Source organism: Sebastes umbrosus, chromosome 16, assembly GCF_015220745.1.
Source record: "Sebastes umbrosus isolate fSebUmb1 chromosome 16, fSebUmb1.pri, whole genome shotgun sequence".
NCBI classification, from domain to species: domain Eukaryota; kingdom Metazoa; phylum Chordata; class Actinopteri; order Perciformes; family Sebastidae; genus Sebastes; species Sebastes umbrosus.
The window spans coordinates 28,751,705-28,764,888 of record NC_051284.1 but is presented as its reverse complement, the minus strand read 5'-3'; the positions used below and the strand labels follow the sequence as shown (position 1 = coordinate 28,764,888).

Below are 13,184 nucleotides of genomic sequence, written 5' to 3'. Positions count from 1 at the left end.
CGTTAAACCCCTCCCTTGAACAACGTTTGAATAATCATAGCTTAACAGCCGTAGCTCGGCACAACATGATGGATGCTGACTTTTTACATGCTTTAGCACCAGTCTTTTAGCATGGCATCAAGTGCATATGTGAAACACTGTGACAGGGTTCTTGTCTTCAAATGAATCAGTGGGAAACAATAAAATGACAGCAAGGTAGCTAATGTTAGCTTAATCAGCTAGCTAACTACAGTTCCAAAATCTGTTGTCATGTCAGTCTACAAATTGCTAGTTGCTGACTAGAAATGAGAAGCCTGCTTTTGTGTACCGCTGTCTGAAATCAAGGATCCATTTTAAATAACTAGGAATTTCAGCTTGACGGGTAGTATAGACGGGTATGACGGGTATAGCGTCTGATCAGAATATGTATTCTGCAGTCATTTTAGCAGAAACCATTCAAAGCTCTGTTCAATTGCAGATTATATTTGAACATAACAAGGAGTAGTTGAGCCTTGAATCCATCTGCCAGTGTTTCCAGTGAAAGGAATCATTTTTTCCAGTTTGACTCAGGGTTTACAGAGTGGATTTAACCAACATGAGTTTAGAGATCAGAGATGACTGTGCACGTTTTTTAAGTCTGACAGCCCAGACATCTTGTTCTGTAATGTTTAATCCACAGCTTCTCACACTTAATGGGATCAATTATAGAAATTGGCTGCACGCTAAGTGTTTACTCACCAGGCGCTCAGCAGGTTGTGCAGCTTGATTAAAGCTCTTTAGGAAGAAGAAGCTTTATGTGTTGCATCTTTGATTAGAAAACTCCTCATTTAAAGGGGAGTTTTCTTTCTGCAACCTTTTATGTGGATGTCCAATCAGTTTTGATGGTAAATATAGTTGATTAAAGCAGTAAATTCCTCATTGCATGCTATATTGACCCAGAAAGCTGAGTTTTGAGCTGCAAAATCTGTTCCTGCATCCAGCGCCGCCAATTGACGTGAAAGTGTCAGCTTGGATTTCTATTCTCTCTCCACCTCAGGGTAGCGAGGAGCCGCCATGCTCGAGGTCGCTCAAAAACAGAACTTCCTTGTTCTCTTTGCTTGTATTGCAAACTAGATATGCTTATTCGAGTCAGGGTATACGGCCAAAGAAATGCAGCAGAGAGAGGCTGATGCTGCGACTGCATTAGCCACGAGCAATGCATCCTGGTACATGTAGGCACTGCCGGCACGGCTCTGCAAGCATGAGAACTCAGCTTTCTCGGCCAACATAGCACGCACTGAGGAATGTATTGCTTCATTCGACTACATTTACCATCGACACTGATTGAACATCTACATAAAAGGTGTCGAATCTTTCCTTTAATTTCAGCTTCACCCAATATTTACACCAAAATTTCTCAATATTGTGTCAGCGGGTTGTGGTTTCCACAACAGGATATCCTGAAGTGGAAAAAAGCAAACTTACTTTTTCTAGAATTTTTTTGCAGCAATTAATGATGATATAACTGCCATGTGATGAAATATCACTTTGCTTTGTCTTATTCTGGGTTATACAGTGATTATTATGTTACAAGGGTAATAATCTTGAGTGTGATTACATTTTCATTGGTGCTGTTATCACGTTATTTACTCACATGTGGATAACCTAATGAGGTTTTACAATCACTAAGTCAAAGCAGACGCTGTTTAGTTAAAATGTATTTAGGATTTACAGTTAACTACTGTGGAAACAGATGTTAAAATTCATTATTTTACCTCTTCTGCAAGTAGTGAAGTACTAAAAAAGGTTGTGCACTTGTTGGCCCTGGTTCTAAATCCACCTGCAGTCTGAGGTTCAGGGAGGCTGTCTGGATTGAGGCCCAGAGCCACTGCAGTAGTCTAATGCAGGCGCTGGTGTCATTTCAGGGGAGATGAGCAGGTCAGCTCAGGTCACACTTACTGCTACCATCTCCCTCCAATAGTACAGGATGGTACAGACTTAGTAGACATCATTGGCATTGCTGCTGCCCAACTGCTTTTGCCATTGTGAGTTAAAACATAAACATCACCTTTTAAATGATGGTTGTTTATCTGCTGACAGAAAATATTCTTTAATATCCACATTCAAGCATTTACAGCGAAGCTGGTGAGCGTATCTCAGCTGTAATCATCGCGGTTCACTGAATATCTTCAGTGCTGTGTCTGACATTGGCAAGGTTGTTTGTTTTATTTGATTAAATTAAACTAGAGCCTCAAGAGAGCATGTATATATCAATCTATACATCTTCTTCAACATATAAAAAATGCAGGATGATAATTAAATACCTGCTCAAATGTAACTTTCAAGTGCAGTGCAGGATCTTAGAGGAGTGTACAGGTGTTACACTTACACACATCGTGCATAGGCATGTTTACAATGTAGTTTTACAAGTCACACTGACACGTGATGACAATGGGACCTTTCATGCTTTGCTGCAAAGGGATGGTGCAACAGTGCAATAAGAGCTGAAATGTGCCTGGTGCCTTTTCCAGTGACTCATGTTGTAGATATACATTTTACATTGACCTTCTCCTTTGAGATAAAAACCTATGCAGGTACAAGATGAGCTAAGAAGAAAATAAATGTTATAGGTAATAATTTATTTTTGCTATAGGAAGATTAATGACAAATTGACTCACAGAATTCACGTTTATCTAGAATAGAAAGCTTTATTGTCATCGTATTAAATACAACGAGATTCACAGTTGCCACTTCTGGTCAGTGCTTTAAAACAAATACTTGACAAGACTAAACGAGGCAGGTAAAACATATAATAGGTAAAACACACAGTTATAAAGAAAATAAAACAGGTAAAGTAGAAATAAAGTAGAAAGAAATAAGTCCAGGTGTTAAACATTGTTATTTAGTGGAGTAAATGGGATAAACTGACCACCAACATACTTAAAATAGATCAAGTTAGGAGAAACTGTTTTTAAATGGTCACAGTAATGCATTACATCAGACAAAACTCTACAAACAAAAGCTTTAAAACCCTCCAGTAGCCTATTTACATTCAACATGTATGTATGCTCTGTGTGATATGCTAAAGTAACAGTGGAAATAAAGCCTTACCGCAGTGCTAATAGCCGCTGGTCAGTGCTGATGATGACCAGTTTCCCCCCTCATTAAAGCCACACCACCGACCCATCTGCACCTTTTCAAATGCAGCTGACTCCCTCGGAGCGCATGTCCCGAGCCCATCCGCACCCCATTCATCTAACCTGGACTGCCTCTGCCTCCTTAATCTCCTCCTTTCATATTCACGTACAAAACTCAGGCCTCCGTTTAAGGCTTCTTCTATTTTAATCTGTCGCTCCTCCTCCCTGCTTTGATGTGGAACTCTGGGAGATGATATACATGTCAATGGGGCTGCGGACAAAAGGCCTTTTCACTTCACGCTGGCCTAAATCCTTCACCCTACTGGTGCACTGACATGCAGGTGGAAAGGGTGGAGAAAGAAGGACTTGTGTTGTTGGCCGTTTCTGTAGATGGCTGGTTGGGATTGTGTTCCTGGACAGTCAGTAAGCCACAGTTGGACAGCCGTACAATGATGTAGACTAGTGTTCTTCTATACTCTGAGGATTGTTCAGGTCTGTGCTGAACAAATGTGCTTCCTGTTGGCTCAAGAGGACAGTTTCTGAGGCAGAATGTTCACTTTGGTCTACACAGCTCCCATGCAGAATAACACACCGCTGAATTAGGAGGTTTCTGTTGCCCTGGTGATGTATGGGGACGGGGGTTAGAAGTGCTGACTGGTGAAACTAGAGGGATTGAGCAGGGCGATTGTACCAAGAGACAAAGGAAGATGAGGTAAACATTTTCACATGGTTCCCTGTTGGCTTTTTTCCTCTCGCTGCTGCTCTCTGCTGGACGCATGCTCAAACTTCAGCCTGGTGGGAACGAATGTCTTCACTGTTATATTAATATATTTAATAAATATTTATAAATATTTAATAGCGATTAATCGTATGATTGTTCATATTTAATCGTGATTAATCACAAATGAATCGCCCATTTTTTATCTGATCAAATGTACCTTAAAATCCAGAAACCCTCTCAGGTACTGCATTTAACATAAAAAAATATGCTCAAATCATAACATGGCAAACTGCAGCCCAACAGGCAACAACAGCTGTCAGTGTGTCAGTGTGCTGACTTGACTATGACTTGCCCCAAACTGCATGTGATTATCATAAAGTGGGCATGTCAGTAAAGGGGAGACTCGTGGGTACCCATAGAACCCATTTTCATTCACATATCTTGAGGTCGGAGGTCAAGGGACCCCTTTGAAAATGGCCATGCCAGTTTTTCCTCACCAAAATTTAGCCTAACTTTGTAGCGTTATTTAACCTTCTTCATGACAAGCTAGTATGACATGTTTGGTACCAATGGATTCCTTAGGTTTAAAACTGAGCTCGCTACATCCTCAAAATCACAAATGGCATTGATGCGTTAAAGAAATTATTGGCGTTAAAACGAATTTGCGTTAACGCGTTATCGCGTTATCGCGTTAACTTTGACAGCCCTAATCGTTACAGATCCAAACACAAGCAGACAGTGGCATAGGTGGTCAACAAATGTGAATGTGAAGCAACTGCACATCGGCATCAGTCTGTCAATATCGACCGTGGGAATTTAAAATAATCCAGTTCTCCAAATCATTGTTTTCAGTCATTTTCTTAGTTTTTAAGGGGTCGGTTCTAATTCCAGTTTTTTCCAAACTTCCTCCCTAGTTCCTCAGAACGTGTGCCGACGTCTTCAGACTTCTTCCCTTCCTGGTGTTCATCATCGTCCCCTTCATGGAGTTCCTGCTCCCCGTAGCTCTGAAGCTCTTCCCCAACATGCTGCCGTCCACCTTCGAGACACAGTCAAAGAAGGTAATCAAAACTGCCTGCTGGGCTTTTTATTTGGACTGAAGCTGCATGATACAGACAAGATGCATAAAATCAATGTTGGGGATTATGCTTGGAAGATGTTGTAGCTGCAATTAAAAGTTATTATCCAGTTTTAGGCCTACATTGTATGCCAATGGGGTTTGAGACACAGTAGCTCAAATAAGATTATTTTCATCCATTAATCTGATAATTTTTTTCTTAGTTGTTCAGCCTAAAGTGATTCATTCAAATTGCTTGTTTTATTTAGTCCCAAAACACCAAAGATCTTTAGTTTACTGACATATATGACAGAAGAAGAACATCTAATCCTCCTATTTGAGAAGCTGGAACCAGAAAATATTCGGCTTTTGTATTTTAAAAAATTACTAAAGCAAATGATTGATTATAAAATTAGCTGCCGATTAATTTTCTGTTGATCGACTAGTCGCAGATTGATTGTTTTTAAATAATAAGTCTCCCAGATTGCAGAATGAGTGAGAATATATTCAGATTCAAATAATAAAATATAATTTGAATCTTAGGCGGTTTGGCAATGCTTATTACTCAATATACATTTATTTGTTTTAAAATATTTTCTTTTTTAATTTTTTCATTATATATTTTTTGTTTGTTTGTTTATTTCTGTCAATTTCAAATTAATTCAATTTAACCACAAGGCACAACCATTGTGGAATACATTATACTGGTGGTATTGTTGCAGAATATACTGATACATTTATACTGACACACTGCCCTCATGTATAATGTAAAACAATACTACTATTGACAGTAGATTATAGGTATGTTTCTTTACTTTCATCCCATTTCATCACAGAGTTTATAACATTCTTGAAAACAGAATGCTCAACAAAATGTTGTTTATTATAGTTATCATGAATAATTGTTTTTACACCACCTTGAATCTGTAACATATTGTCTTTTATAGGAGGAGAGGTTGAAAACGGAGCTGAGAGTCAAACTGGAGATGGCCAAGTTCTTGCAGGACACCATCGAGGAGATCGCTCTGCGGAACAAGGCGGCTCAGGGGAACGTCACCGAGGAGTTCTCCACCTTCTTCCAGAAGGTTGGTGTCAGTGTTCACTGAGGCTGGGCCTCATGAAATGAGGGAAAACAGGCTCAACACTGCCCTCTCGTGGTAGACACAATGACATGCTTCAACTTGAGTCTATTGTACATAAGTAAATTAGTTGAAAAATTAGGTCATAAATGTAAAATATGACAGTTCAGCATTATTTTACACAGTTATAAGTACAGCTGCAATACAAGAAGATAAAACCTTATTAATCCTGAGGTAAATTGTTGTGCAGCAGTTGCAGTACAACGTGGGAAAGAGTGTAAATATATAGAGTGCAAATAGAACAAAATATGAATAAATTTAAGTTTCATATCAATATTTCTTGTGGGCCAAAGTGACACAAAATGGGGGGCTCTCCATTAGAGAATCTGTTTTAGTCTCACCTCATGATTTAGGTTTTTAAAACATATATTTTTGCATTAAAAGTCCGGCCTGCTTTAGCTTTCAGACTCCCCTCGTAATACAGAATGATTTACAAGTCATAACTTTATCATCTCTTTAGATCCGGAACTCCGGGGAGCGTCCCAGTAATGAGCAGATCATCAAATTCTCCAAACTGTTCGAGGATGAGCTGACTCTGGACAACCTGACCCGACCTCAGCTGGTGGCTCTCTGCCGTCTCCTGGAGCTCCAGTCCATCGGGACCAACAACTTCCTCCGCTTCCAGCTCATCATGAAGCTGAGGGCCATCCGTGCAGACGACAAGGTATGAACCTCTGTGGTAAAGTTCTAGTAGATGTCCTCTCTCGTTTCCCCTTATCATTATCAGAAGTAAACAGACAGCTGCACTTTCATAAAGAGTAACATCAGAAAATGCACTCTGTTTTTCCAGCTGATTGCAGAGGAAGGGGTGGAGAGTCTGAACGTGAACGAGGTGCAGTCAGCCTGTCGCGTCAGAGGGATGAGATCTCTCGGAGTCACAGAAGAGCGACTGAGAGAGCAACTTGTCCAGGTAACAACAGCAACCAGAGATGGAGGATACTTTCAGGATTTAACCTTTTTAGCACACAAAGACTCTTTTGCTGCCTTAAGGCCTTTATGCACCGGGGGTTGACGAATAAACAACACGAAAATCATGTCTGTCAATCAATCAACGTCTGTCATGTTGTATTTGGCTCTCGTAGTGGCTGGAGCTGCATCTGAACCAGCAGATCCCCACGTCCCTGCTGCTGCTGTCCCGAGCCATGTTCCTCCCCGACACCCTTTCCCCCGCCGACCAGCTGAAGACCACACTGCAGACGCTGCCTGAAATGGTGGTACGTTAACGGGCCATCATGTTGTTTGTTTGCCATGGTTACATAATAATACGTGTTCTGAAATTAGGTTTTACAAAAATGTTTCTGTAAACAGTATTTAAAAAGTAGATAAGCTGCTCAGCGGTGGGCGTTTAAGGGTTTAGCTGGTGGTAGATATTTTAGTACTCTGCTCTACCCTACTCTCTCCTCTCCAGACGAAGGAGGCCCAGTTGATGGTGGCAGAGATGGAGCTCTCCTCCAAAGTGGACAACAAGGCCAAGCTGGAGTCCACGCTACTGGAGGAGGCGGCCATACGCCAGGACAACAAGGACAGGGAGATGGAGAGGTTGGCGGACGCTGCAGAGAAGGCTGCCAGGGTAACAACACAGTCATAATTTGTTTTTATTGTTGTTTCCACGCCAGCTCATGAGGTGTTTATTTGTAAGAACTTTAGCTAAATACTTGAGGAGCCATGTCTATGTTATCCTACAGATTATAAAGTGGACATCTTCTCACTTTCATTACTTTCTTTGATCAGTTGTCTCAACACTGTCCTCTACAGGAGGGTGAGGAGTTTGAAGCAGAGAAGGTTAAAGCCGACATGGCTGCTCATTCAGAGATACTGAGGGATACCGCACCCATCATAGAAGGAATCAAGGTAATGTCTCCAAACATGCAGTCTGGGAGATTCTGGTAAACATCTAAAGAACTCTTTACTACATATATTTTTATGTACCAGTATCTTAAATAAAACAACAAACTCTGTCCTCTCTAAAAATGGGGTTAGCATCAGAGATATGTACTGTATTTAATACTTTTTTTGCATTTCGGTAAATGTTTGTAGCATTTCGCATACAATATGTCATCATATCTTTGAGTTCGCTTTGTAGATCTCCCAAATCAGTCTTGGACATTAGTAAAGATGATATTTTCTTAATGGGGTTTAGAAGTACGACAGCGTATTAGGGCCATTGTTTGGTAAAAAATAAATACGGAGGGTGGTAATATCCACAGAATTTACAAGATAAAAACTGGGATATTCTCTGAGATTATAGTCACAAATATACGAGAGAAAATTCAGAAAATAGTGTTGTTTTTTGACAAGGAACCACATCACTTCATTTTGTAAGGTTGGATCAACCTCCTCACACCACAGACGCCGCAGTTAAACTCTGCGGTAAAATGAGCTGCCAAGTGCTAAATATATTAATTTTATTAGTATTTATTTAAAATAGCACAGACAGAACATGAAAGAAAACACGGATATGTATCTTTCAGGACCTTCGCCTCGCTCACAGGCCATCCTTACCATCCTTACCATAATAACACTACTTTAGGAGCAACAAAATTCAGACTGTAGCAGTTTTTGCACAACTTGTTTTCTCAAATTTATGACTTTATAATCTCAGAGAATATTCAAGTTCTTATCTTGTAAATTTGTGAATTTCTTTAGTAAATTTACGACTTTAATCTATAGAAATCTTGCTTTTTCCCACCTCCGGCTCTGTAATTATTATTTAGTTTTTACCTACAATGGCCCTAATACAGTGTCATAAAGAAGTCATTAACTTTTCAACTAACATACCAAAGAATGTTTTTAACAGAATTTGTTTTGTTTATTTTAACTCTTTCCCCAATGGTACCACTAACTGTAGACCAGCACTAAACATTAATGTTTGATATTTTGTGTTGACCCATTTTCTTGTTTACTGATTATAACCCAGACTGTAATTTATTTGTCACTCACTTGTCGCCACCTTTTCATTTTGATCATGTCTGCGTCTTCTGTGCCAACACAGTATGAACAATGGCAGACATTCCTGCGCTACCAGGTTAGGTTTAATGATGTCTCTCCTCCCAAGTGACCCCTCACATCTGTACCAGTTTATCCCTGCACGTACACTATCTGGTCTTTCTCTGAACGGACCCACCCAGATGAGGGTTAAACAGTACTTGCATGTAATTCTGGCATTTCTTAAAACTATTTCAGACTGCTATTTGATCTCAGGTTCGGTAGGAGTGAGAACATAATCCGAATTAGAGCAAATTACCCTTTAATGCAAGGTTTTATTGCTGTGATGAGATGAATGTTGACATGAGTCAAACCACAGATGCTCATATTCAGCTTTGTGTGCTCTCAAGTGGGACGAAAAGCAGACAATGTAGATTATAGCAAAGAGTGCAGACAAATCACAGACAAGTGAAAAAGACTGGAAACAAATTATGTTTTCTTTTTTTTTTTACTTCAATCAGATATTTTTTGACCATTTAAGCCTAAAATATAGGCATCTAGATTAAAACAAATTGTAGTGTGGAAAAACCATGGTAGTCAAACCCCACTGATCTGGTGCTCTGAAGAAGAAGAAATGCTAAATATGATTTGCAAATTCTGTGTAGCCCACATCTATACAGACTTCTCCTCCTTCTCTTTTCCTTGTCGATCCTTCCAGACAGCATCACTGACCCAAGTTGAACTTTTCCTTCTCTAACTAACAGCCTTTATAGCTCCACAGAGTTCTCTTCATCATGTGTCCTCTAGAGCTTCCCTCTTTTACCCATTTTCTATGTTTGGGTTGGTCTCTTATGTGGGTTTATATTAAATGCACATGTGCTACTTGTTAAGTGAACGCACTTTGTATCCATTTTGGAGGTAAAATATGACCTCAAGCTGACATGTTTATCTTTCGGTATCTAAAAACTAGTCTTTAATGCAGGCAGGGGTCTCCAACCTTTTTTCCCTCTGAGAGTTAATTTGACAAAATGAAAGTGGCCAAGAGCAACTCATAACACCAAGTTGTACATCACCAAAAGCAGACATAGCATAGCAGTCTTACTTTTATGGTCCTTTGATAACGTTTCAGCCACCGCAGTCACCGCATCTGTTAAAATCTCACCATAGGCGAAGGGCTTTTTGTGTTTCGTTAGGATGTGCACCACTAAACAAAGCCTCTGTTGCTGCGTTGGCCTTCTTCGTCAGTTTGTTAAACAAGTCACTGTTGTCTTTAAAGGACCTGGTAGCGAGCTACTGGAAGCGAGCGAGCTACTTGTTGGAGACCCCTGCAAGTTTAAAGCAGTTTTTATGTACTCTGCTGCTAAGGACGTATTGAATGTTTCAAAAGGACATTGTAATAGAAGTTTTTATCCCAGTACTGGATGTCATTTCTGGCATTTAGGAGCAAATTTCTTCATTGGTATGTTTGTGCTCCAGGGTGAGGAGATCACCAAAGAGGAGATCGACCTGTTGAGTGATGCGTGCTCAAAGCTGAAGGACCAGAAGAGGCTGTTGACTCTGGAGAAAGAAGAGCTGGAAGAACTGAAGGATGATGTCCAGGAATACAATGAGGTGCCTGACTTGTAGTTAATCAAAGGTTTTAGAGGTTTAAAGAGTATGTTGTTTCATACAGCATGTTATTGTGTTTTATAGGATCTCGAGGAGATAAAGAAGGAGCTCTCTAAGACGGGCCAAGAGAAGGCGCTTGAGGAGTCGAAGGCGAGCCAGCGTCTGTCTAAGAGAGTGAACCGCATGATCGGTCGCATTGACAAGATCATCGGGGAGCTGGAGCATGACAAGGTCATCCTGGACGGGCAGATGGACAGTGGAGCCACTCCACCTGTCGGGTAAGAGCTCATTATGTCATCATTTAACCTCTACACTGCTGTCCGTGGTGGTTCAGAATAGTTCCAAGATGCTACTGTACATCTGTTTTAAAATGATCATCATCATGTGCTACATGAAGTCATGCATCTCGGTGTTGTTTACGACATAGTTTTGCTTTAGTATTAGAAGCTTTAAAATCAGTTAATGTTTTTTGTTATACATTTTCAATCTTGAGGAAAATATGCTTGTTTGCTTTCTTTCTGGGCATCACAAGAAGGAGATCAAAATCAACCTCATGTCTCTGTGTGTTAAGTTTGGAGCTGGAGTCAGGAAGTGTTTTAGCCTGTTAGCTTAGCATAAAGACTGGAAGCAGGGAGGAAACAGCTAGCCTGACTCTGTTCAAAGTTGTTAACTAAACGCCATCACACCGACTCGTCCGCCTTATCATAGCGGTGGTGACGTGAAGTCATGCGACCGTTGGTTTATAGCCTAACGTTAGCTTTTTGTCGAGGGAACCAGGGCGATGCTAACTTCCTGGTTGACCTACAAAAATACGTCATGCCTGCAGCACTCTGTACCCCAAAATGTTGAAGAATATATTTTAGAAAAAAGCTCTGCAGTCTCTTATGGCTTTGCACCATTTGTTTTAGTTTTGTTTACTAGTGTAGCTAGTCACGCCTGAGCCGCTGCTGCTTTATGATTTCTTTTAAAATAATGATTTTGTATCATTTTCTTTGGCTCTCATGACATATAATCCAGTTATTTCAATTTAAAATGTTATTATAGGTCTTATTTGTTTAGCAGTGATGAGTTTTTTATACTGTAACTGTCTTCATCATCCTTATCATCTTCATCATCACTGTCATCTTCATCATCATTGCTTTCATTGTGAAATGGTGGTGGAGCTAAAACAAGGAACAACAGGTTACCCAGAAAAAAACATACAAAAAGAATATTCTGTTAGTCATCATGCCAATTATTAGTTTACAATGCAAAACCAAATTCTAATTGATTTAAAATTTTACAGATTATTCTTTATTAAATATAGCGATCCCAGAAGGTAAGCAGAACTGTGGTAAACCGCCATTTGCTTGCTTGCTAAATGCTAACATTGCATCGTGGTTTTTCAACCGTGACTGAATGAAATTTTTGCTGTAAATTATCAACCAGCTTCCATTTCTGCTCCCTACACCAACACCTGGTTGCTGTGGACCCACTTTAATAACCAGTTTATTTTCCCTTTAATGAATGAAATCAGATTGAATACAAAGATCTAACTCAAGCTGCTTAATTTGAAAGATTTAAGACAGTACACACTGAATTTGTTTAGTTTTTGTCAGAGATGTGTGACGTTTACTTAGGATTAACAAATATTAGATGTCTGATTTAACAACACACAACGACACAAAATTGGCTAAACTGATTATTTTTTGTTGACATTTCTGAGTCGTTAATTATACTATATTTACCAGCTATAAAAACAAATCAGTTATCTATTAATGTTAAGCAGCACTTTCAGCATGAATTAAGTTTGATACCAAAATTTAAACCTGCCGTGAATAAAAAATGAAGCTTGAAAATCAGTTTGATTGGTGTGATCTGGGAACCGTGAAATGCAGCATGTTGACCCTCAGGATTTCTCCACCACGTTTCCATTGCTTTCCGTTACATACCGTTTCCTGTATGCAGTCTGTTCTACACCTTCAGGGAAAACCTCGTCAGCATCGACGAGCTCATCGGCATCATGCGGCAGATCCAGAACATTCCAGAGCAGAAGCTGCAGAGCATCGCCGAGGCGCTCGACGACAACAAGGACGGCAAGATCGACATCGACGACGTCATCAAAGTATGTTGACAGGAAATTTAGGAATTCTCCTCTGATTTGTGTTGTGTTCTTTAATTTTGTAGTTTCCTTAATTTTGCTCTTTGCTCTAAAATACTCTTTTTGAGTTTTTGAAATGTTATGGATCAGGGCTGTGATTTTCCTTATTAATAGAAAAACATCACTTTAATGACCACAACAAATATAATTTGGTTACTTTTTTAACACATCACACATTTGATAGTATGTGCTGAATTTATATACAGTATGCTGGAATATTTGAAGTAATTAAGGTCAGGGTTTAATATGTGGATATTAGGAAATGATTAGTCAGAATTTGAATGATGAATATGATTCATCTTACACTTAATTTGAAAAGTTGAATACTAGAGTTATACTAGTTAGAGCCAAACGTCTGCTTCAAGTCAAAGGTACGCACAATCCATAATACAGATATACACAAAAAAGCAAGAATCATCACAAAAATCCAAAACCCAATTTATTCAAATCAAAAATCCAATTGATTAACAGAGCTACAGAATTACAGGGAAAGTTTGTATGT

At 39.5% G+C, this 13,184-nt stretch overlaps 1 protein-coding gene across 9 annotated transcripts in view; it reads left to right on the top strand.

The window, feature by feature from the left end:
• letm1 (leucine zipper-EF-hand containing transmembrane protein 1) overlaps positions 1–13,184 on the top strand; it is a 35,886-nt gene that overhangs the window by 9,847 nt on the left and 12,855 nt on the right. For 3 of the 9 annotated variants that reach the window (XR_005203644.1, XM_037746996.1, XM_037746995.1), the window contains exons 4-14: positions 4,731–4,874; positions 5,818–5,955; positions 6,470–6,673; positions 6,800–6,919; positions 7,092–7,223; positions 7,418–7,579; positions 7,765–7,860; positions 9,002–9,034; positions 10,411–10,545; positions 10,627–10,820; positions 12,490–12,646. Coding sequence is in view for 8 of the 9 variants with exons in the window: in XM_037746996.1 (XP_037602924.1) it covers positions 4,731–4,874; positions 5,818–5,955; positions 6,470–6,673; positions 6,800–6,919; positions 7,092–7,223; positions 7,418–7,579; positions 7,765–7,860; positions 9,002–9,034; positions 10,411–10,545; positions 10,627–10,820; positions 12,490–12,646 (1,515 nt within the window). In the remaining variant the exon portion in view is untranslated. Of the gene's footprint in view, positions 1–4,730; positions 4,875–5,817; positions 5,956–6,469; positions 6,674–6,799; positions 6,920–7,091; positions 7,224–7,417; positions 7,580–7,764; positions 7,861–9,001; positions 9,035–10,410; positions 10,546–10,626; positions 10,821–11,827; positions 12,132–12,489; positions 12,647–13,184 lie in introns of those variants that run through there. The other 6 variants (XM_037747003.1, XM_037746999.1, XM_037746997.1 and 3 more) reach the window with 5 other exon arrangements.